The sequence below is a fragment of the Rousettus aegyptiacus genome, unplaced genomic scaffold (assembly GCF_014176215.1).
Source record: "Rousettus aegyptiacus isolate mRouAeg1 unplaced genomic scaffold, mRouAeg1.p scaffold_m13_p_8, whole genome shotgun sequence".
In the NCBI taxonomy this organism is placed as follows: domain Eukaryota; kingdom Metazoa; phylum Chordata; class Mammalia; order Chiroptera; family Pteropodidae; genus Rousettus; species Rousettus aegyptiacus.
Window position 1 is genome coordinate 504,351 of NW_023416311.1, and position 23,120 is coordinate 527,470.

At 63.7% G+C, this 23,120-nt stretch overlaps 1 protein-coding gene across 1 annotated transcript in view; it reads right to left on the reverse strand.

Annotated features, from left to right (window-relative positions):
- Positions 1–17,236, reverse strand: part of HS3ST4 (heparan sulfate-glucosamine 3-sulfotransferase 4) — a 126,276-nt gene extending 109,040 nt beyond the window's left edge. Inside the window, exon 1 of the mRNA XM_036225815.1 lies at positions 16,623–17,236. Coding sequence (XP_036081708.1) covers positions 16,623–17,236 — 614 coding nt within the window. The remainder of the gene's footprint in view (positions 1–16,622) is intronic.
- Between the last annotated feature and the right edge of the window lie 5,884 nt (positions 17,237–23,120).

Here is a 23,120-nt window from a genome sequence, read left to right on the forward strand (position 1 = left end):
AGCGGAGTGGCCGAGGACCCGACCTCCTGCAGCCTGGAGCAGACGGCCATGGTGCGACCTCCCGCTGGGAGCACGGAGTGACCGGCGGGGGGCTGGAGGGGGGTCTGGAAGCACAGCCCTCAAGACTGTCCAGTCTGCACGTCACCCCAGCGGTGCCCGGAGAAACTGCTCTGCGCCAAGCCAGGGCACCCCGCTCCCTCGGTCCCCAAACCCTTCTCAGGTCTGGATGTGACCTAAAAGAGCTCAGACGCCGTGGGCAGGCAACGCAGCTCGGGGTGCCTGTTCGGTGCGGGGTTCAGGGGTTCGGCCGCGTTGGAAGGCGGTGCCCGCCACGCGGACATGGCGACGCCGCCGCCGACACACGAGCAGCAGGAGACGGCTGGGCCAACGCCGACGGGCAGAGAGGAGACGCCTCCGCACGCACGGTCACACTCGGGAAATAGGAGACGCGAACCCCAGGCGAGGGACACGCCCCTGCTTCCGGATGCCGCCGAGAAACCTCGGCCGAGCCAGGTGCCCTCGCGGGTCACGCGAGGTATTCAGAGAGCATGCGGTCAAGTTCCTGCCACATTTCCAGGTCCTGCGATTTGTCCGTCTATTCCTCTGCCTCTTGCAAAGTACTGGAGACAGACAGTGATAAAATGATCACCCAATGTTAGATAAACATAGCTGCTTTTTAATGGAATCCAATGAGAATGTCGGAAAAGAAACACACGTGGATGAGGGGCAGAGCTGGTACTAAAAACCACCACCTACCAAGGCACCGGGTGAACTTGTGTCTTCACGCACATGAGTGACTCCTCCTCATCGCGGCTCTGCTCCCCTCCCTCCGACTCGCCTCTCCCCCGGGGGACAGGCCCGGAAGCATCGCCAGCACCGGCCAACCCGCTCTGCGCCACGGACGTGCCCTCGCCGTCAGCACCGGCCTCTGCCGCCAAGCCCGCTGGCCCAACCTTAACGCCGTCAGCCACGTCACACGTGAGGCAGGCCGGGAAACACAGTGCCGTCCCAGCTGGGCACGTGTCTGACAAAACCGAGACCTGCCCCTTTCGCTGCCGGCCAGCGAAGCGGACAGCCTCACCCCGGAGCCACTGCCACGGGACGACACGGGCCGGGGGGCAGCAGAAGCGCCCCGCATGGCTGCCCCCGGCACAGACGTGGGGCACAGGGCACGGGGCGCGGGGCATGGGGCACGGGGCACGGGGCATGGCGCACGGGGCACGGGGCACAGACATGGGGCACAGGGCACGGGGCACTGGGCACGGGGCACGGGGCACGGGGCACGGGGCACAGACACGGGGCACGGGGCACGGACATGGGGCACGGGGCACAGGGCACGGGGCACAGACACGGGGCACGGGGCACGGGGCACAGACACGGGGCACGGGGCACGGGGCACAGACACGGGGCACGGGGCACGGGGCACGGGGCACGGGGCACAGACATGGGGCACGGGGCACAGGGCACGGGGCACTAGGCACGGGGCACGGGGCACGGGGCACAGACACGGGGCACGGGGCACGGGGCACAGGCACGGGGCACAGGGCACGGGGCACGAGGCACGGGGCACGGGGCACGGGGCACGGGGCACGGGGCACGGCACGGAAACGCTCGTCTGGGATGTTGAAGCCGCCATTGCCGCACGGCGCGCGACCCTCCCTGACACCGGTGACCCCATGCGGTGTGACCGTGCCCGCAGCCCCCTGGCCTCTTCCTCCTCGCAGCGGGGCGGGAGGCCTCCGAGGCCCTCTGCCCTGTCACTCGCGTATCCCCACCTCGGGACGTGGTCTCTGAGTGACACAGATGCCAGTGGGGGCCAGGCGGGACGTCTCGGGGAGCAGGGCAGCCTCCTGCCTGCAGAGCCCCCGGGCAGGGTGTGGGCAGGAGTCCGGCTTCGCTGCCCCGATGCACAGAGGGCCTCCCTCACCCGCCACCAGCCGCCACCTCGGAAACCGGATCCCGCTTTAGCGCCGAAGCCATCTGTCACTCCACTTAAATTCACCTGAGAAAGTTAAAAAAGGAGGCGTGAATGCCCACGTCTCACAGAAAAACGATTCTGCCGCAGCTCAAAGAGAGAAGGGGGTGTTCACCGCGCCCCCTCACACAGAAGAGGAAGGAGCACAGGAAACAGCCCCTCGTCGTGCTGCTACGCCCTCAGTGGGACCCGCCTCCCAGTGAAGCCCCCGCCTGCCTCTCCCGGGATGTGCGCAGCTCCGCCTGTCATTGAAAGCTTCTGCCGAAGCCACTCCGGGCCTGGGGCTCAGAAGGGGCCGAGTTTCGCTAAATCTACGTCCTTCCTTAGAGGCGGCGCGGGGTCCGTCCCAAGACCCAGGACTGAGACAGCGTCCTGACCGCTGTCACGACAGATCTAGGCACCCAGCTGTAAAAAGTGCGAGCTCCCTGTGCTTCCCCTACAGACGCGGCCGTCCGGGAGCACGAGGGTGTCCTCGCACGCCTAGCCTGTCACCGCGAAGGCTGGAGTCCACCGGGCAGGCGGGCTCTGAGGGCAGCAGCTCTGTGGCCCCAGCCCGGGCCCGGCGTCTCTGAGCTGGGGTTGGCTCCGCTGAGAAGCGGGTCAGAACAGGGCCCCCCGCAGGGTCCGGCCTGCGTCTGAGAGGATGCAAAACGACGGGGCTCAGCGGCAAGCGGTTCCGCGGTGCAGGGGCGGGCAGGAGCATGTGAGTGGCAGCTCCGTCTGGAAGGGGGTGGCGGGGCGGGAGGCGGGGGTGGGCAGTGGACGGGGGACCGTCCCGCCTTCCACTTTCGTTGATTTGTTACCGTCTTTTCTAACACCGGCTCAGATTACTCGTACAAGAAAGTTTTCTTTCCCAAGATTGGCCTCGAAGAATTAAACTTCGGCTGCATCTTTTAACGAAGTTGAGCAGAGACCGGCCCGGCCGGGGGTGGGGAGACCCGCGCCCGGCAGCTTCGGGCGGGCGAGACAGCAGCGGTGCCGTCCTCGGGGACAGGGACTCGGCCCTCACCTGGGCCCGCGGGCGCTCTGGGCCCCTCACCTGCACCTGCGGGCGCCCTCCGGGACCCTCACCTGGGCCTGCGGGTGCCCTCCGGGCCCCTCACCTGCCCTTCGCTCCGTGTCACAGCTGGACTATGACCCAGATCCAGGTGTCGAGGTTGCGACCCCAGGACCTCGGAAGGTGACGGGCTTGCACATGGCGTCTCTCAAGAGGTGATGGGGTGAGACGGGTCCCTGGGGTGGGCCCTGGTGCGGTGGGGGTCGGGACGCACACGCACACAGGGAAAACGCCGAGGCAGCACAGGGAGCAGAAGGCGGCCACCTGCCGGCCTCGGGGGGAGCCCGAGGAGAGCGCCGGGGGCGACGGCCATGGCGGGCGGGCGTCTGGCCTCTGGGCGAGGGCGGCGCCGCAGCCGCCTCGCAGGCGGACATTCTGGTGGTCGCTCCCTCCCTGCCGTGCGTGAGTTTCACATTTTCTGTGTGCGGATCTGTCAAGCTGTCCCTTTATGGATCCCGGGTTGTCATTTTTAAAAATCTTGACTTGCAAGGACTCTGCCATCCCGGCGTTATGAAGATGCCGGTGCGGCGCCCTGCGAGGCTGTCATGTTGCTCGTGGCGCTGCCGCTGCTGTCGTGAGCGGAACTCCTTTCGCTTCGTCCTTCCCCTGCGATTCGGCAGTGGTCGCGCTCGCGCTTTCTGGGGGCGCCCGCTGTCCGCATTTCACACGCACACAAATGTTAAAGTCATATCGTATGTTTAACATGGGAAGATATTGGTGATATACTTTCAGGTAAAAAAAAGGTTATTTTTAAAAATAAACATTTTTGAAAGAAAATGATTTATCTATACTTTATAAGTTATTGAAAAAACCATGAGAGAATAAACGCTGAAGTATCAATAATGATGATGTTCGGGCGATAAGATTTTTATACTCTGGGTATTTTCCAGTTGTCCCCACTGAATACGTGTTGCTTAAATGAAGTTAATTTAAGTGAAGTCCCCCCGTGTCCTGGGTCCCCGCCGCCCCGAGAGCTGGGCAGTTAGAACATCCAGGACATCCAAGACCGAGACACGGAGTGTGATCGTGAGGCTCCGGGCTGCCGACGAGGCCCGGCGGGGCCGGGGAGGCGCTCCGGGCGTCCCCCCCTCGGAGTCCCCGTGCGCCAGGCGGGGCGAGGACGGCCTCTCTCTCGGGGTCGTGGGGAGAGGTTTCTGGTTTGCTGCTCGGGATAGTCGAGTTTCAGGTTCGGAAGGTGCACAGCCCTGGGGGCCGCGTCCACCACTGCGGAGGGGTGCCCCGCACACCGGCCGACGTGGGGACCTCGCGTGGTGTGCTTCTGACCACAGGACATGAAAACGCGCTGAACGGCGGAAACGAGGAGGTCTGCGTCTCGTGGGGCTGTCGCGAGGGCTGCCGTTTGGGGAGACAGCGCCTGCAGATGTCCTCGGAGGTGTGACCGCATCCACCGTCACCGTAATGTCCCTTACAAGTGCAAAGCAGGGCAAAGCCCAGGAGGGCGGGTGTCTGTCACCAGGGCAGGACACCCCATGGGTGTGGCCCGAGGTGTGGTGAGGCAGGCAGCGGCAGGGCGGGACTTGCAGCTGGCTGGGGGACACCAGCTCCTCCACGTCAGGAGCACCCCTGCCTCTGTCACGAGGCTCTGTCACGAGGGAGTGACACCATTACTGCAGCGTTAATGAAAGCACTGCTCACGAGGCCTTAGCCAGAGGCCCCTGTCTCCCGGGGGGGAGGGGTCTTCGTCGGGGAGAAGGACGTGGCCGTGACGTCTCTGGGCAAAGCCCCGTCTCGGCCGCAGAGGCGTCAGGACCCCGGCAGCAGGCGACTTGAAGAAGCCCTCAGAATCTCAAGGCGCAGGGCCTGGAGAATTCTCTGGAATCGAGCGCTCCGCTGTCCGAACCTGACAGACCCTGACCAACAGGAAGGCCTGTCACACACCGGCCCCTGGGCCCCTGACAGCAGCAGCCCGCCTGCAGAGGCACCACCGTGAGGAGGAGCTGGAGCACCACCCCACAGAGGACTGGGAGGGACCCACCACCGGGGCGGAGTCAGGGTGGAGGCTGCTGGGGCCGCCAGAGCTTACATGTGACGGGAGAAAGTGGCCTGGACCTAACAAGTGACCCCAAGTCCGCAGGTGTCCAAGGAATCCCTGCTGAGGGACCTTCAGAAAGAAGCTCCATGACGCAATTTCCTCTCGTACACGCACACACACACACACACAACACTGCTGTGTGCTGATGAGAACTCCCCAAACACACAAGGGACCGACTCTTAAATGCCAGGACACCAGACTTGCTGAAAAAAAAATTTTCCCCCAAATGTGAATTTATTTCCATAAATGTCTTCCAAAAGCTCAACGACTGGAATCGCACGTAAGCCCCTCACAGGCCTGAGCTCAGAGGAAGAGGCTGGGGGAACAGGGGCCGGCCGCCTGCTGTGCCGCTGAGGGGGAGGCAGCTCGCTCCCCCTCCCCCCAGCGGGGAGCTGCCTCCCCGCCCCCGGGCGGCTGGGGGTGGGGGCGCTCAGGCACGGTGGAGCAGACAGACAATTACGATTGCTGGGGGGCAGGTCCCCTGGGGTGCGTTTTAGGATTTAGTGCATCTCCACTTCTCGATTGCCCTCCCTTCTGAGCTGAGGCTGCGGCTCTCCGGCAGGGAGGCAGAGGGGTGTGTGAGCCGCCCCGTGCCTCCTGTGGTGGAGAGAGGGAGCCAGCCCGCACCGCCCGACCCCAATGCGAGCCAGAGCTAGGCTCCTCGTGCCCTGTGCACCCTGCTCCGGGGAGAGATGGCATCGGAACAGACGCGTCTGAAACTGGCATCTGCCGCTTTGGCTCCAGCCCCGTTCCCTCGGTGAGACTCACGTCCTGACCGTGCGTGGGGCAAACAGCGCCGTGCGTCCTCTGTGCCCCGGGGACTGACGCTCGCCGCGGCTCCGGCTCCGGCTCCGGGGGCCAGTGCTCGGGCCCCACGCCCCCTCTGGCCATAAGGACTGGTGCTCCGATGCCACCTCAGCGGAGGCCTCTGGGACAAAGACAGCACGCCCCTCCTGCTGCCGTTGGGCTGATAAAACTGGGCTGGCACCCAGGGGCAACCACAAGGGACGGGGCTGAAGAAAGCGGCCCACCGCCTCCCAGGCAGCAGACTCCGAAAACGGAAGACCCATGAGGCCTCCCACCCTGCCCAGGCCGGCCCCACGCAGGACTTCCCAGAGGCACGGCACACTCGGCCCGCGCTTCGGGCGTGGCTCAGCGCTCCCTCCGATTTCTGGGTTTGACCCGCACACTGCAGGCTGCAAGAGCCCCACGGCGAAAGCCCGGTCTCCCGCCTCCGGGGCGGCCCCCTCTAGGCGCGCCCTAACACATCAGGCGCGTCCCTCCTTGCTCCTCCTCTGGCGGACGAGAGCAAAGAAACAGGAAAGAGACTCGGGAAAACCTAGGAGCACCAGGCCGAGACTGCAGCGGTCACCGGCGGCTGAGAACCAGCACGTTCCAACTCACCGTTTTCTTCTAAGCAAGGAGGTCGATGCGCCTGGTGAGGTCACGGGCTGGCTGGTTGAAATCGCTGCGCGGTCCTCAGATTTGAAACGTGCGCTGACCCCACTCACTACCTGGCCGCCGTGCTACGATACTATTTCCTGATAGCAAATGTCTCGGCGTATATGCACGATGATGTGATACGTCCATCGTTCCTCCACGTCCAGACAGGCAGAGAGGGAGGCAGGGGTCGAGGCCACCGGGCACCACCCTCCGAACCCAAATGAAGAAACCGGCTAAGAAGTGCATAGGGAAAAGGAGCCACCGACGGCCCTGGAGAGCGCGTGCGGTACACGCGCCCTGAGCATCTGTTGCGATGCCCGTTTGTCGTTTACTGAAAGGGAGCCCTCTGCAAAGGGGCGAGCACACAGGACGCCCGGGGTGCAGGGAGCCGCCCACGCCTCACATCTCAGGGAAAGCCTGGCTCTGGGCCCAGCCTGCCACAGACCCGCCCCTCCGGGCCAGCAAACCCAAAGGACAGGGGTGGCTGGGCGTCAACGGCTTTTAAATTGGCCGCGGCAACGGCAAGGTCCTTTTGTGGCACCGGACAGAAACGAGATCCTCCCGTCAGAATGGGGAGGTGAAGAACCAGGAAATTAGGACGCCGGAAACCCGGGTGGGGCGGGAGCAGCCACAGGCGCAGGCGAACATCAACGGCAGCACCGTCCGCCGGCGCCTCCCGCCAGGCGCAGCCCCTGGGACCAGGCGCGGACGAGCCGGGCCCGAGTGGTGTGGAAAAAGGCCACGCTGAGGGCAAGATGGCTGAGCACGGGCTGCCCTGGAGGGAGTGGGGAGGGCGGGGCCAGACTGACACACGGATCGATGGATGGACCGATGGACGGATGGATGGGTGGATGGGTGGATGATGGATGGATGGATGGATGGACGGATGATGGACAGATAGACGGATGGGGTTGGCAGGATGAATGGATGGGTGGACGGGTGGGTGGGTGGCCGGGTGATTGGATGGATGACGGTGAGCGATGAGATGGATGGACAGATGGGTGGGCGGATGGACAAATAGATACATTTACACACAGGCGAGCATGTACGCACATGTCCACCTCATAGTTTGTAGTAATGATGTCATTAAAATACTGAAGAAAATCATTACTTTACACGTAAAATAATCAATGTATGCAAGTACACCCACATGATATAAATGAATAAATAAATAAAGCTACAAGAGTGATACTCGCAGCGAAAGTTTAGAAGATGCCAAGTCCAGAGAACGAGACCGGGCGACCGTCACGGAAGCAGGTCGGTGCCGCGCGCTCTGAGCTCCCCTGCGACCCGCGGAGCCGCCCTGTCCCGTGCAGACACTGCGGCTGCTCGGTTTACTTCGCCCTTCGCCCTGGAGACACTTTTAGGTGGAGGAAAAAGGGGACAGGGCTGAGCGCATCCCCGTGTTACTTACTTTAGTGGACAGACCCCGAGGCGCCCCACTCCTCGGGCACAGAGACGCTCAGAATGAACCCCAGACGCCTCCATGTGGCAAAATCCCCCGCAACAGAACGAGCGCGGGTGGGAGGGTCACTCCCGCCTTCTGCCTAAGAGGCGATGGCTGCCGGACCGCCACCACAGAAGCGGCTAGCTAGGGGCCGTGATCCTGCCTCCCACTGGGTACGAGGCAGGCTCGTCGGAGAGCCCAGGGCGGGACATTAACATGACGACCCGGGGAGTAAGAGAAAGACAGGACCGACCGACCGAGAATGAAACGAGAGTGTTGTCAGGTCGCCTCCGCCGCGCGTCGACGGCAGGGCCACCCTGGAAGGCCGGCGAGCCCTCGAGCCTCTGCGCAGCCACACGGTGCAGGAGCACGCCGCACGGTGGGCGCGAGTCACGGAGAAGAGCCGCCGGGCGGGGGCAGCTCTGGGCACCCTGGGGGCCCCGCGCCATCCGCCCTCTGAGGCCTGACAGCCGCGGCCCCTGATAGTGTCTGTGAATTAAACTTCTTAATCTGGCTCTGTGATAACAGCGCTTGTCCTGTATTTCAGATGCTCCCTGGAGTGCGACATTCCAGAAACCAATTACCGGAGGGACTCGCGGCAACGTGCGTGGGTTGGCAACGACCCACACGCGCAGGCCGAGCCGGGCCCCGCACGTCGCCACCCTTCGGCCCTTGCAAAGTCGCGGTGCAGTTACGAGAGGCCGTTTCTCCACTCTACAGATGAGAAAACAGAGGTTCAAAGGCCAAACGCCCCCCGTGCACACGAAGCGCTCAGGCCCAGAGCTCGGACCCGGGTCCCACGTTTCCGATTCCAGGTGCCGCTTTCTCTTCCGAAAGGCCACGGAGCTCCCAACAGCCCAACCGCCCTATGACACTGATACCGCCTCTGCCCCGGGGCTCCCAAGCCTCTGACCCCCGCAGAAGGCCTGACCTGGAGGCACAGGGAAGGGCGTGTCTGCACCCACAGCAGTGACACAGGGCACACGGGGCCTCGAGTAATGGCTTGACTGCCAAGTGGCAATTATGCAATTGTGATGACGCATTTAGAGAGACAGAATCCCGAGCACCTCGGAGTGCAACCGTCGACCAGGCATAATCCAGGTGCTTCTAAAACTCTGGCAGCAACGAAGGCCGGACACCAGGAGGCGAGCGCTACCCGGCTCGCAAGGGCCTCTGCGGCCGGGACGGACTCGGCCCGTCCGAGGCCTCGCAGTCTTCATCTGTTGAACTGGGACTTCCCGAGGCTCCTGCCAGGAACGAATGAGACGGCGCCAGCAGCTGCAGGGGCCCTGGGGACACTGCCGAGCCCACGCGGCTCGTCTGAGTGGGCTTCTCTTTCTTGCACCCAAAATAATCTTGCGAAAATAGTATGTGAGAGAGCTTAGAACAATTCTCAGCCAGGCTTCCCAAGAAATGGGAGCGCTATTTCTTTTCTGAAGTTTTGGAACACAGCGCGGCTCGTAGGCACCGTTTCCCCGCCTGGTTCACTGGCCCCGCAGTCTGTGGGGCCAAGTGCCGCCTGTCTGGGCACTGGCAGGAAGCACGTGGCCCAGGCCCCGCCCACGGGGCGCCCCAGGGCTGGGGAGCGAGCGAGGGTGAGGGCGAGGCTGGAGCAGAAGCACGAGAAGGCCGCTCTGCGGAGCAGAAGCGAGGCCCAGGCCCGGCACCACAGGGCGGAGCTGGAGATGGCGGGGAGCGGGGGAGGCACCCCCCGCAGGCCGTGTGCCCCAGGAGGAGGGGCCCCGCCAAGGAGCGGGCTCAGAGCCACCCCACGGTGCGCAGTCCTGCAGCCGGGTGGGCCCACGTGCACCCAGGGAGTGCATGGCGGGGAAGACAGGCCACCCGTCCGACTCGCTCCCCCTGGGTGGGAAGCCGAGGCCGCCAGTGGCACAGAGGTCCGAGACAAACGGGAGGACACACAGCACCGCGGGCCAGACCTCCCGGCCAGAGTCCCACCTCCCCGCCGAGCATCGGTGCCCTCCCCTGTGAAACGCCTGTGTCGCTGAGTTCCCGTGAAGGCTGAACGCATCCGCGCCGTGGAGCTGAGCCGGGCACAGGGAGCATCCGGCCTCGGCCACGCCACCACTGCTGCCACTTCCGTGGCCACCGTTCCCGCTTCCGCGGCTACTGTTGCCACTTCCACTGTTACTGTTGTCACTGCCGCTACTGTTACTCTTTTAAATGCAACTCTTAATCTCACCGGTCCATTAAAAATAACCATCACTTACTTGTCCCTGACTTGTTTTTTTGCTTTGTAACAACACGAATGAATCTAAATTTATCAATTCACACCACTTCAGTTCTTCCACACCGGGGCACAGTCCTAACCCTTAAATTTGGGGTAGAGAGCAGTTGACAGCCCCACAAAGGATTCGTAACGCTGTTTACGAATCCCAGAGCGACAGACGTCTCACCGTCCTCTCCTCAGACACAGTGTGGGATGTGAAGGATCCTGTAAGCGAGGAACACCGCTCCGGCCATGTTCGCGTGAACATTTCAGGCTGTCACACACGCCGGCCCTCAGTTCAGCCGCAAAGAACAACGAAAAGTGTGGGGGGACAGGGGCAGAGGGATGGACGAGAAGCACTATCCGAGAGAAAGAGGCCTCTGTTTACTCCTGTTTTTTCAATGCCCCTGAGCAAAGCATTAAAATTTTGCTCTTACCGGTCCCTTGCAATTTTTGCTAAATTTATTCCTCGTTACTTCGTCTCTTTGGTTGGTTCTATACGTAGAATATTTTCTCTCATTATATTTTCAAAACCACTGGTGTAAGCATGTAGGAAAACCATAGATGTTGCTCAGTAATTTCCTTACCAGCACCTAATGAATCCTCCCATCGTTTCTAATAGAGTCATTGGCTATTAAGGTTTTCCAAAAAGAGATGAAATTACTGCCAGACAGTCATAATTCTACCGTCTCTGTTCTTACTCTTTTTCACATCTAATGACATTATTTATGAATTCCTGAGCAATGGTAAATAATAGTAATGGTCACGGGCAGTCTGGTCTTGCCCCAGATTTAAGGGGGACGTTTTCTGTGTCACGCCACTAACGAAGATGCTGCCTTTGGGTATGATCCGACGTTATTAGCGGCTTGTTCTGTAAGTCAGGAATACGTATTTCATTTAATCGGGTGTCTCTTTAGCATCCATAAAACAAATCGTAGGACTTTCTCATCTACCCATATTAAGAATTATTATCAGATTTCCTAAGGTCGAGCCATCCTTCCATTCCTGGAGCGAGCCCACTTCATCGGGGCCTTCGTCACTGGCTAAGGTGCCCAGCGACCTGCCCGTTTCTCTGCTCCTGAGTGCTCTCAGGTCACGGGCCACGACTGATTCATGTCTGACCCCGGCACGGAGCGAAGATCAGTGCAAGCTCATCGCACAAGTAAACGAATGAAGCACCAAGCTGACGCGCGCACGAACCTCCTGCACTAACCCTCGCTGCTCCTCCTGGGACAAAACGCACCCCCCCCGGGGAGGACTGGCACGGTCCCAGGGGGTCCGTGAGCCCTTAGGGAATGCATGGTTTACTCGGCCCCCGTCTCCGGCAACAGAACCCAAGGGGAAACTGTTCCTGTGGTTTTGCTGGAAGGGACCCTGCTTCCTACCTCCGCAGCACCCCAACCCAAAGCGGCACACGGCACCCGGCCCAGCTGGAGTGCTGGCATCGGCCACGTCAGAAATGGGCACAGGACCCGGCCTGGGACAGAGGTGACTCCAGGAAACTCTCACGGAAGCCCTTAAGGGAGGCTGTTTCCCAAACCACCGATCAGCATGAAGCGTGTGTGTGTCTGGGCTCGCTGCTTACTATTTTGCCTAAAATGCAGTGAGATGACCTGATAACGAAGCAAGGGAGAGACAAGCCCAGCCAGAAGAGGCAAGAGAGAGGCCCAGTGACGTCATCTGACCCCTGCGCCCAGCTTTTCCGGAAGCCAATTATCCCCAACGCGTGCTAATTGCATCAGCCAATAACTTGCCTTTTTAATAGTAGTTTAAGTTCAATTCCTATCATTTACAACAACAAAAAATTACCTAATTTACATGTTGCTTTGCCTCCCTGTAAACATGCTTTTACATTCCTAAAGGTTGTAAACAAAATTTCTTTAAAGGAAGGCAATGCTAACTACTGAGTGTTAAAAAAAAAAGAAAGAAAAACCAACCACATGCTTTTAATTAATGGCAAGAGGGGCTGAAACGCTCCCTCGGTGACTTATAATTTCAGATTGAATTCCCAGAATGATTAGAGGAGCTCGTTGAGCTGCAGAAAAGGCCGGGATGCGGCACTGGCCGTGACAACGTGGTGCTGTGGTCTGCCACGGGGAGAGCAGCGCCTCGCGAAACCGAAACGTTTGCAACTGCCTGCCCGGCAGCCCGAGAGATCCCCCACGCAGCGCAGGCCGCGGCCTCTCGCCTGACTCGGTTTAGGAGTGAAAATGCCTGCTGCGGCTCACAAAGATGAAAACCTGGCGCCGTGACGGCAGCAGAACGCCGGCGACTGTGGCCGGGCGCCGAGACGGGGGTGTTGTGGGGTCTTCTCGAACAGCTTCCAGCTCTGCAGAAACGCAAGGCGGGCAAGCCCCTTGCATTCCGAACGCCTCTGCCCCGTCTGGGGCAAGCGGCATCAGCTCCTCCTGCCTGTCCCCACGCTGTTGCCTGCTCCGGGGGGAAGGGGGCAGATCTGGACCAGAACGGCACACGTAAGGCGCACTCTGGCAGCTGCGAGGACACGGGTGCGCCAGTCGCTTTCTGAAACGCATCTGGCCCACAGACGGGCTTCGCAGGTCTCACGGCGTTGGCCCACGTGGCACTGAGACGCGCCACGCTGCTGCCGACAGCAACACCAGATGCTTCCACGCTCTCTTACGGCGTGGAAGGTGGAGTGGCCCCACATCCCCTCTGCGCCCGGCAGGACGGGCGGGACCAGCGGCGGTGGCTCCCGGACAGAGCACCCCGCCATCTCTCCTGCCTGGTCCACTCCCCCCTTACGTGGTCCCTGGGGGCCGCGGTGACCCTCGATGTAAACGGTTAAGCAGATACGGTCGCTACACCGGTCATTGCTAAACCTTCCCCAAAAGCATGCCCGACGAAGAAACGTTTCTGTCAACACCACGACGCTGGGACAGAAAGCAGAGCGGACTGGGCTGCCGTGAGGAGCGGGACAGCAGGAGCGGGCCGGGCTGGGCCGCGGCTCCGGGATGCCCAGCTTCCGTTTAGAAAGTGCACTCACTTCTTCATTTCGCGTGTTCCTCCCAACAGCCCGGCGAGGCAGGACGGACTCTCGGAGAAGCAGACGGAAGCTGAGCCTGCTGACCAGTGATGCAGCCACAGCCACCGGCCGGGAGGTGGCGGACGGGGCTGAGCCGGCGCACGTCGGCCGCACACACCCTGCTCTCCAGACCAGGAAGGCGGCGGGGGCCCGGGGGGTGTGCTTCCGCCCCAGGCCTCCGCACTGCTGTTTCCGCCACCGGGAGACCCATGCTCGGGAGGGGCTCGCTCCCCCTCGCTCCCACTGCACCCCCCGCGGACCCCACGACAGGTGTGCCCACCGCCCTCAGCGCCTGACCAGCAGCAGCAGCACCCGGGACGCTGGCAGCGGCCGAGCCCGGGCCCCCGGGCCCCCTGCCTCGGAGCCCGCACCCTGACACCGCCAGGTGCCTCCCGCGCTCCGCTCCGCGGCCCTGCCCAGTGCAGGGACCGCGGGAGCCGCGAGGGCGTTTTGCACTAACAGCCGCGGTGTTGGCTTGGTTTGCTGTCTCCACCCCTACTTAGGTTCCCGGAGGACGGAGGACGGGCGCTGCGATTTCACGTGCGGCCTCATCGTGACGCTCACACGGACCGCCACGGTGGGGGGCGCGGGCAGAAGCCGGGGCGCCTCGCCCCCCGATGCCCACGTGCCAGTCACGTGCTGCCCCCGTGCCTGCAGTGCCGTGACCCGACTCCCAGAGCACCTGCTGCCCGTCTTCCCCGGGCCGGTGGGACACGTGTGGACGGCCGGGGGTGAAGCCACCGCACGACCACGGAGGGCCACTTCCCGCCGCCCTGGAGCCCAGAGGTTCCCTCATGGAGAGCCGAGAGCTGCAGCCACCTGTCACCAGGAGACCTCTGCCACGGCGGGCCTGCCGCAGGCCCCTCCCTGAGGACGCTGCCCGGACAGCCCGCATCGGCTCCCGAAAGGCACACGTGACTTTGCCCTTTGGCTTGGGGGTGGGGAGGAAGGCGCGGGGGGCTGAAACGCCCCGCTAATCGTTGGCCTGCATCAGCCCGCGGACCGCGGCACGCTCTCTGTCGCCGTGACGCGCGTGTCCTAATCCCTGAGTCCATCGCGCCCTGACGATCTGATGCCCATGTTTTAATCTCGAATGTGCCTTTTAAACCACATCCGATTGGCAGCCCGGGAGCCGGCAGAGCCCGGATCTGGACGGAGGACACGAGCTGCTGGGGCTGCTTAGCGGTTCCCGGGGCCGCCCGGTTGCTCCCCGCCCGCCCCCCACCGCGCCGGAAGCACCAGAGGCGTTCGCAGAGCTAGTGGCCTCTGCAGAATCGGTGGCTGCCGGGAAGCGCGCTGCACAGAAGAGAGACAGGAACAGAGGGGGGCGGGGGCAGAGCCTGTGGTTAACCTGCAGGTCTCCGGCCAGGCCAGGCGGGCAGGGCGCGAGGCGTGGCACAGGAGGGGCGGGTGGACGGTGACATCCGTCCAGATGCCACCACTGCAGACGAGGGCGGCACCCAGAGGGAGCGCTGCTGGGCCACGGCCCCTTCTCGGCAGCAGAGCTGGGTGGGGGAGAGAGGAGCCTCAGAGCCCCGCTGACGACAGTCGCTTCCTGCCCCCGAGCCTGCTGTCCCTGGTCAGCCTGCAGGGACGCCGGTGGCCCCAGCACACAGCTCCCGTGGGCGGCGAACAGCTCCCTCCACCCCGACAGCTCCTTCTCCAGGGCCGGGCAGGGCACCGGGACACGGTGCGTGTGCTCCTCTCCGGCACAGCAGCCCTGTGAGTAGCTGCCCGGTGCCGACCGGCGGGCCCCAAACGTGCCGGCCGAGCCCCACAGCCAGGGCGTCCCTGCGCCTCCTCTCCCAGGCCCGGTGGAAAGGGGCAAAGGAAAAGGACCCCTGCGCGCCGCCCTGCGAGGCTGCTGCCCTTCGCGCCCCCCACGCGGCCCCCATCGGCTCTGAGGTACCCAAGTCAAACACCCCGTCTGCTGCCAGCTTGGCAAAGCCACCCCGACACACGCCGGCAACACCTGCTCTGCCCGGCCGCCTCCTGACGGGGCCTGCGACGCTCCCTGCCAGACGCAGGGCCTTAACATCAGGACTGGGGGGGAAAGCCCCCGTGACCTCACAGGGCCCACGCTGCCCACCGTCGGCGGAGCGGGCGTCACGCGCTTCCTGCGACCTGCTGGCTGCCTTCACAGCCGGCACCCTTCAGTCAGAGCGGGAGCCGCGGCTTGCGACGCTGCACACGCTGCTTCCCCACTTAGATTAGGCACTCGCTGCTTCGTGTTTTGATAGGAAGGGGCTGTTTGAAGCCTCTTAAAATATTGCAATTAGTTCTCTCTGTTGAAACAGACATGACATGAACAGACACATTTGCTGTTTCGGTTTAATGTGTTGGAATGTTTATGCCTAAGTGTACTTCTCCCGAGCTTTCAAAGCAGAAGGCATATTCTTTAGTGTGGGAAAAAAAAAAATCAATCACAATACACGCATTTATTATATATTTCTGAAGTTACTGTTAAAACTTTCCAGGCTGTAATTTAAACTTAGAAAGCCCGTCTCATCAACAGGAAGGTGACTTTCCAGGCATCGGCTCCCGTTTACCTGTGGGCTCTGCGGAGACGATAGCATCGCTTTACCCCACAAAGCCGTGTTTGGCTTGACAACCGCAATTAATTACTGAGATGCAGCAGAGACGGGGCCAGCCACCCAGATGTATTTTCCAGAGAGACATAAAACAGGAGGAAAGAGGGGCAGGAAAAAAAGGCAAAAGCCAAGGAGGTTTGCGTTTGGGGGCCCCCCTCACCGGTGCCGTTTGAAATGCCACAGCCGTGAGACAGCGAGGCTAACGCACTTTATTTACCTGCCTAACTTCGCGCGCCCTCTGCCTCCCCTCCCGCTGGCGACGTGGGGAAGGAGGGAGGGGACATCTGGCAGGACGCGAGCCCCCCTGCGGGCCCCAACAGTCCTGGGGGGCACCCGCTGTCACGTGCACAGGGATGCTCCGGAGGCAAAAACGAGCCAGCATCTACTCAGTGCGAGGGGAGCAGAAAGTTCTGGAGGTGGGGACCACCCCCGGGCTCTACTAGGAGGCCGGAGCCCGCTCGCCGCTGTTATCTGACCCGCGACCGCTGAAAGTTGGATTCCAGCCACGCAGACGCGCCCGGGGGCGACTCCGGTGGGTTCCCGAGGATCTCCAAGCCCGGCCGTCCGCCCGGCTGCCCATCCCCGGCGCAGAGCCCCGCCGGAGCCTGGCTTGGGGACACCCCGCGGGCTCGAGGCTGGAGACCCCAGGCTCGGCGCTGCGCGCGTTCGGGAAGCAGCTCCCCGGGCCCGGAGCCCGAGCCGCCGGAGCGCGCCGCCTGCCGCGCTCGCCCCGGAGTGAAGGGCTCCCAGGTGGCCTGACGCCCCCGCGCGCGCCCCGGGCCCTACCTGTACCAGTCCAGCCCCTTGTCGTAGTTCCTGTCGAAGAAGTGCGGCTCCACGCCCACGGCGCGCACGTCCGGGTGCGCGCGGATCGCCTCCAGCAGCGCGCGGGTCCCGCCCTTCTTGACCCCGATGATCAGCGCCTGGGGCAGCCGCCGCTCCCCGTAGTCCGGGGTGCTGGCGCCGCCGCCCGCCTCGCCGGCCCCGTCCGCTGCGCTCCGGCCCGCCAGGTCCTCGCTGGGGGCGCCAGGCTCCCGCGCCTCCGTCGCCAGCTGCGCGCTCGGCGCCGCGGTCGTGTCGCCGGCGGTCGGCGGGGTCCGCAGCCAGGCGTCCCGGGCGCCCCCGCCGCCGCTCGCCAGCCCCCAGCCGTCGGGCCCGGGCGCGGCGGGCGGCCCCGCGCGGCTCGCGTTGTCGGGCGGCTCCCGCAGCGCCAGCGGGAAGCGCAGGGAGCCCGCGCCGCCCAGCAGGCTGTAGCACAGGCAGGTGACGGACAGCGACAGGGTGCACATGAGCAGCAGCTTGCGCGCCGGCGGCCCCTTAGCCGCGGCGCCCGGCGGGGGTGCGGGGGGCGGCGGGGGCGGCGCGGCAGCGGGCGGGGGCGGTGCGGGCCGCGGGGCCATCGCGGCTCCCGGCTCCCGGCCCCCGGCGCGCCGCGGACATGGTTCCAGCCGCCGCCCCCGCCTCTCGCCGCGCCGCCGCCCCGCCGCCCCCGGCCCCGGCCGCTGTCCCGCTGCGCCGGGGGTGGGGGGCCCGGCCGCACGGCCCCCCGCTCTGCCCGCGGCCTCGGGCAGGGGACCGAGGGGCGCGGAGCCGCCGGCGCCCGCGCTCCGCCCGCAGCGCCCCCGCTCCCGCTCCGCCGCGGCTCCGGCTCCTTCCCCACCGCTAACTTTCTGCTGCGCGCGTGCCCGCGCCGCCGAGGGGCGGGGGAGCGCGCAGGGGGCGCGCAGGGCTGGGGCGCCGGGAGCGCAGATCGTGCCCCCCGCTCCACGCACGCGCTGGGGGGGGGGCCCGCAGCTCGGGGCGCCGCGTCCTCCGTCCCTGTCCGGCTGCTTCCAGGGGCGCGCGGCCCCACGGGGCCGCGCGGCGAGCTGTCGCCGCCCCTCTCCCGCGGGACTCCGGGCGACCTCGGCCCTTCCCAGACCCGCCCCCTCGCCCGGGGGTGATTCTCCCCCCTCGCGACCTGCGTCCGCGGCCTCCACGCTCGTGAGGGAACCCCAGGGCCGAGGCCCCGGGGCTGCCGCCTGCGTCCCGCCACCGGGTGACTGGTGTCTGCTGCGAAAGACGAGGCTGAGCCTGCCCCGCGCCCTTCGTCCCTCAGGGGCCTCGCCGCTGAAGGAATTCAGACTTTCCAGACCGAAATGGCCCGAGACCCAACGAGCAGACACAGGCTGGGTTTCAGGGCGTCCGCACTGCTTCACTGAATTTTTTTTTTAAGTGTATTTTCTTTGCAGAGAGACTCCCACCCCTCGCCCCTCTCCTGGGGAGAGGTAGGCACGGAGAGGCCTCGGCAGATTCCCAAGTAGCCTCCCCCGCATGCCTTTCGCACAGGGACCGGGGGATGTGGCAGGCTGCCTTGGGAGGAAGTGGCCTGGAGTAACCAACCCAGGTACCCCGGCCAACTCTGCTTCCTGGGGACAGGGCTGGCTCCCAGGAGTCCCTCTCCCCGGCCAGCCACAGCTGGGAGCCTGGCGGGCCAATGCGGTTGGCATCTCTGGTTATGTTTGATCACATAATAGAAACAACAGTTGAAAGAAAATGTATATAATGTCTAAATATTAACTAGATACCTAGTGCCAAAGAGGGAAAAAATGTTAATCAAATAAGACGAAGAGCAGGCGCTGCTCCCCGCCTGAACGGAAGCTCGCTGCTGCTCCCAGCTGGACGTGTGTGGCGCTCGCTGCAGCGCGGCTCGGCTCAGAGACAGGGCTCCTCGGGATGCATTTTCATGGAGCGCTGGAGGCTCTGACGTGCAGAGGCTGCTGCCCCGCACACCATCCCGTGGAGGCAGGGCGCCCCCTCCAGTCCCGCAGGGCTGTGCTGCGGCTGGTGCTGATGGGGCCCCGTCCCCTTCCCACTCCAGCCCAGCTCAGGGTGCCTGGCCAGGAGGCCCTGGTTGCAGCAAATATTCACTGCCACCCGCTGCCTGTCACCTTTGCAGGGCCCAGGCACGGGGGTGCCGGGCGTGCGGCCAGGGGCCCTGCAGGGCGTCCCGGTGCCCAGGCTACTGAGGCACCCTCTCCCCGCTCAGCGACGCAAGGTCCCCGTGCGCTCGAGTCTCTACGAAAGGTGCGCTTTCACACCTGGAAAGGTTTCATAAAGGGCTACTGAACTTTAACCCAGTGGTGGCAAGCTAACCAATGGCAAACGGAGAGGTGGACGTGGCCAGCACAGTGACAGACGAAGCTTAAACTAGGGGCGACATTTTCCAGTCGAGGGCTTTCCCCAAAACACCTGTTCAAAAGGCAGACCCAGCCACGCGGGGCCCCCGGCCAGAGCCGAGAAGCCCCTCTGGGTGGGGCGCGTGCCGAGCCCCCCAGTCCCCACACGCTGGCAGGGCCGCCTGGGTGCGGCTCAGAAGGGTCTCGCAGCCCCCCTGCCGCTCGTCCCCAGGCGTCACACTTGAACGAGAGGCTCTTGAAGGGCCGGAGCCCAATGGCAGCGTCTGCCACGACCGATGGGGAGAGGTGGTTTCGTGGGACGGGAGGTTTGGAGAGGTGTCACTGAGGCCGGGGCCTTCCTCCCCACTCCCCATCCAGGCCCCTCCTGTCACGGAAAGCAGGGGTGTCGCATGGGAGGACGCGGGGGTCGGCGACCCCCAGAGGTCCAGAGACTGCAGTGAGTATTTCGTTTCCACACCTGCGCGCGGCCAGGCCTGCCTGAGGCTCCCCAGCATTCCCCCACATGCCTCGCGCCCTGTCGCTGAGGGCGTTTCTGTGGCAGAGCTGCACCAGGCCCCTGGCCGGCCCAGGAGCACCCTGTCACCACCTCTGACAACCCAGCCCCCCTCCCTCTGCTCTCCAGGTCCCCTCCCGGCTTTCACGCATGTCAGAACCCCACTGACCCAAGGGGTATGTGCTGTGCCAACACGCACATGGCCCCCCTGACGCCCCTCCAAGGTGGCTAGGTGACAGACCTAACACGAGGCTGTCGTCTGCTGGCTACGTGGCTCCTGGGCGGGTCACCTCATCTCCCTGCACCTCATTTTCGGCACATATAAATGATGGATCAGACTCGCCTCAGGTTATTTTCATAAAGGATGGGACTGATTTAGGCGGTGTGTGCACGGGCACCTGGACTCCGCCTGACATGTGGCCACCAGCGACGGCTTGGGTGGGAACAGTCACGCGCGCCACGCCCGCTCCAAGCAACCCGTCACCTGGAAAAATGCGTGTGTATCCTGTCCCAGAACCAGCCCGACGCGTGAGCTGGACTCGCTTTCCAGAGGCACTCGGTGGCATTTATCATGCCAAGCCTAACGCCTTCCACGGTGGGTTTTTTTTTTTTTTAAGCAACACAAACTAACTCTGGCTAACTTCAGGTTTCTTTGTTTTTGTTTGTTTGTTTGTTTGTTATAAAAAATTTACTGGAAGGAGGTATAATGACTCACATAACTGAAGGGAACTTTTAAAAAATCGGCAAACAAACAAAAAAGCAAAAATGGCCTTTGGAAAGGACATGGAGCGTGTAGTGAATAGTTGTTAGGACGTTCGGCAAAGCTTCTCGGCTCCCCTGTGGCCCACAGAAGGGGTATATTTCCCTGGCCCCTTAAAGTTCCGTGTGACTCGGTGACCCCGGCCGAGGAGCCTGGAGCAGCAGTGAGGTCAGCCCTTCCAGGCGGAAGCTTCAGCCGGCGGTGGGGGCTCACCGGTGGGAGCGAGTGCTCCCCGCCTGGCAACCGTGCAGGAGGTTGGAGTGAGCTCCTCTTGGCCGCCATCTCCACAGCCCTCCATGCTGGGCAGAGACCGTAGGGACCCAGCCCTGCTACTAATCCCTCTGCTGTTGACCGAGGGACTTCCGTAAGCCAGTGTTCCAGCCCCCCTCGCAGAAAAGGGTACATGGCAGATTAGAAGCCTACGCTGTCTCGGCAGCGTGCACAGAACCCATGTCTCGTGTGTCTCCTCGAATACGTTCCGCATCTTGTCTTTGACCTGTCAATGAGAAAGTGAATCTGCAGGCGAAGCTCCAGACAAAGCCGACGTGGCAACGAAGAGGAACATTATAAACTCGTAAAGGGAGCAGAAGACTCAAGCCCAAGCAGCAGCCACCGCGAACATCTGGGACCTTGCGCGAAAAAACATCACACAGAAATCGGGAGACACTTCGAGCCGCAAGCACTCCGTGACGAAATCCAGTGGATGGAATTAAGTGATTCTCATGAGATTATCTCCAGTACACTTATCCAGAAAGAAGAAAAACTAAAGATAAATGAGCTAGCTTCATGCTTAACTCAAGAAACCAGAAAAAGAGCGAACGGGTGAGGCTGGGAAGACAGGGAGTGGCAAAGACGGCGCCGGCTAACCTCGCCTGGGACCGAACTGTCTCCCCCCGATTCACCTGTGGGGGCCCCTGCCCCCCAAGGTGGCCGTGTCCGGGGAGGGGGACTCTAGGAGGTAACTAAGGCTAACATGGAGTCAAAATGGTGGGACCCCACTCTGGTAGGACTGTAGCCTCAAAAGGAGCTGAGGAGATGGCCCTCCCTGTTTCTTCACATGGGGACATGCCCCTCCACCGTCTGAGGAGGACACAGCAGGACGGGGACCTTGTGCAAGCTGCCAAGGCCGTCCCCACAACCCGACCGTGACCTCAGACTTCCAGTCTCCAGAAGCAGGAGTGGCAATTTCTGTTGTTTAGGTCACCTGTGCTCTGGTGTCCCGTTACGGGGACCCGAGCTATGACATCTGTCTGTCAAGGTTTGTACACAGGTTCTGATGCCAAGTCCAGGGTGTGTGTGTGGGGGCGGGGGACCCCACAAGCAGCTCTCCAGACACCATGCGGTCCTGCAGTTCAACTCAGCCCTGATGCCGAGCCCAGACACCGCGCCAGACGCACAAGGCTGTCCTGTCCCCCTGCAGATGCCAATGACGAGTCCGGATTGTCACCTGTGCTACCGACCCACTGGCTATGACCCAGAGGTTCCCCAGACCCCTCCTCAGGTTTGGTTAATTTGTTCGAGTGGCTCATGCAACTCAGAGAAACGTGCTACTCAACGAGTCCTGAGTTCATCACAAAGAACGTGACCCTGGGCCGCCCAGAAGGAAGAGACGCATGGGAAGGTGTGGGGGAGGGGCACGGAGCGTCCGCGCCCTCTGCCGGCACCGCTGTCCCCAGGCCCCGCGTCACCAACCCCAAAGCGCTGAGCCTCGACCTCCGGTTCCCAGGGAGCTTCGACACAGAGGCTGACGCCCCCTCCAGGAGGGCGGGGGTGGCACACTAGAAGTCCTACCCCTGAATCACGTGTTTTGGGCCCTGGCAACCAGGCCCATGGTCACGTGACCCGGGGGCTCTGCGGAAGCCACGCCCACAACGCGAGGTGCGCGGGGTCGTCCTGGTGGAACCACGAGGAGGCGGCGGCACCACGGGCGCCTCCGCGGGTTGGGGTTCGGGAGCCCCGCGCCAGGGCGGCCGCGGCCCGCGTCCGCTCCCTGCCGTCGGAGGGCTCCGCGCCCACACCGCGGCCGGCGAGCCCCACAGGGCGCAGGGGCGCTGGCGCACGCCCAGGACCGCATTCGGCGCTCAGCAACTGCCCCGGCCCCCATCGCCTGCGGGGTACCTCCCAGGGCCACGCGGGCCTGCGGGCCCCGTGCCCGTGCCGGCCCCCGAGGCAGGGGCGGCCTCAGCGGCGCCTGGCGCACCCTCCGGGTCCCCCCCTCGTCACGGCGCTGGGAGGCTGTGCCCGCTCCGCTCCGAGCCCCGCCTGTTCCCGGCCGCGCCCTCGGCTGCCGTCGCCCCTTCTCTCCTCTCACACCCAAGGCCTCCCGCTCGGGGGGCGGGGACAGTCCGGACTGGGCCGCAGGCTGCGGCATCGTCTGGCCAGCGCCTCCCGCCACGCACTGCTGCTCCCGCACGGCAAGGCGACAGGGACAGCTGCGGGCGTCTCCACCGCCTGGCGACTCGGCCTGGTCGCCGTTAGCCAGACGGCGAGGCGCGTCCTGCCCGTCAGGCCCCTGGCCATCCGTCTGCGACAGGCTCGCGGGGCTCCCGCTTCCCACGCAGCCCCTGGTCTTGGGACCTCGGCGTCAAGCAGGGAGGGGCAGGCGCCGTGGGACGAGGAACCGAGGGCGGCCGTGAGACCAGTGTCCTCCCTCGGCCAGACGGCGCGGTCACACGGCGTCCCGCCCCGCCCCCGGGCCCACCGGAGGGACGGGAATCCGTCCAGTGGGGCATCCGGTGGGGCGCCGAGCCCCCCGCGTTCGGGGTGTGCGACCGCGCACGCGTGGGGCGTTTATGTTTGTTTGTGTCCGTTTCTACTGCTCGGCTGCTGTTTCTTACTGATTCACAAAAGCC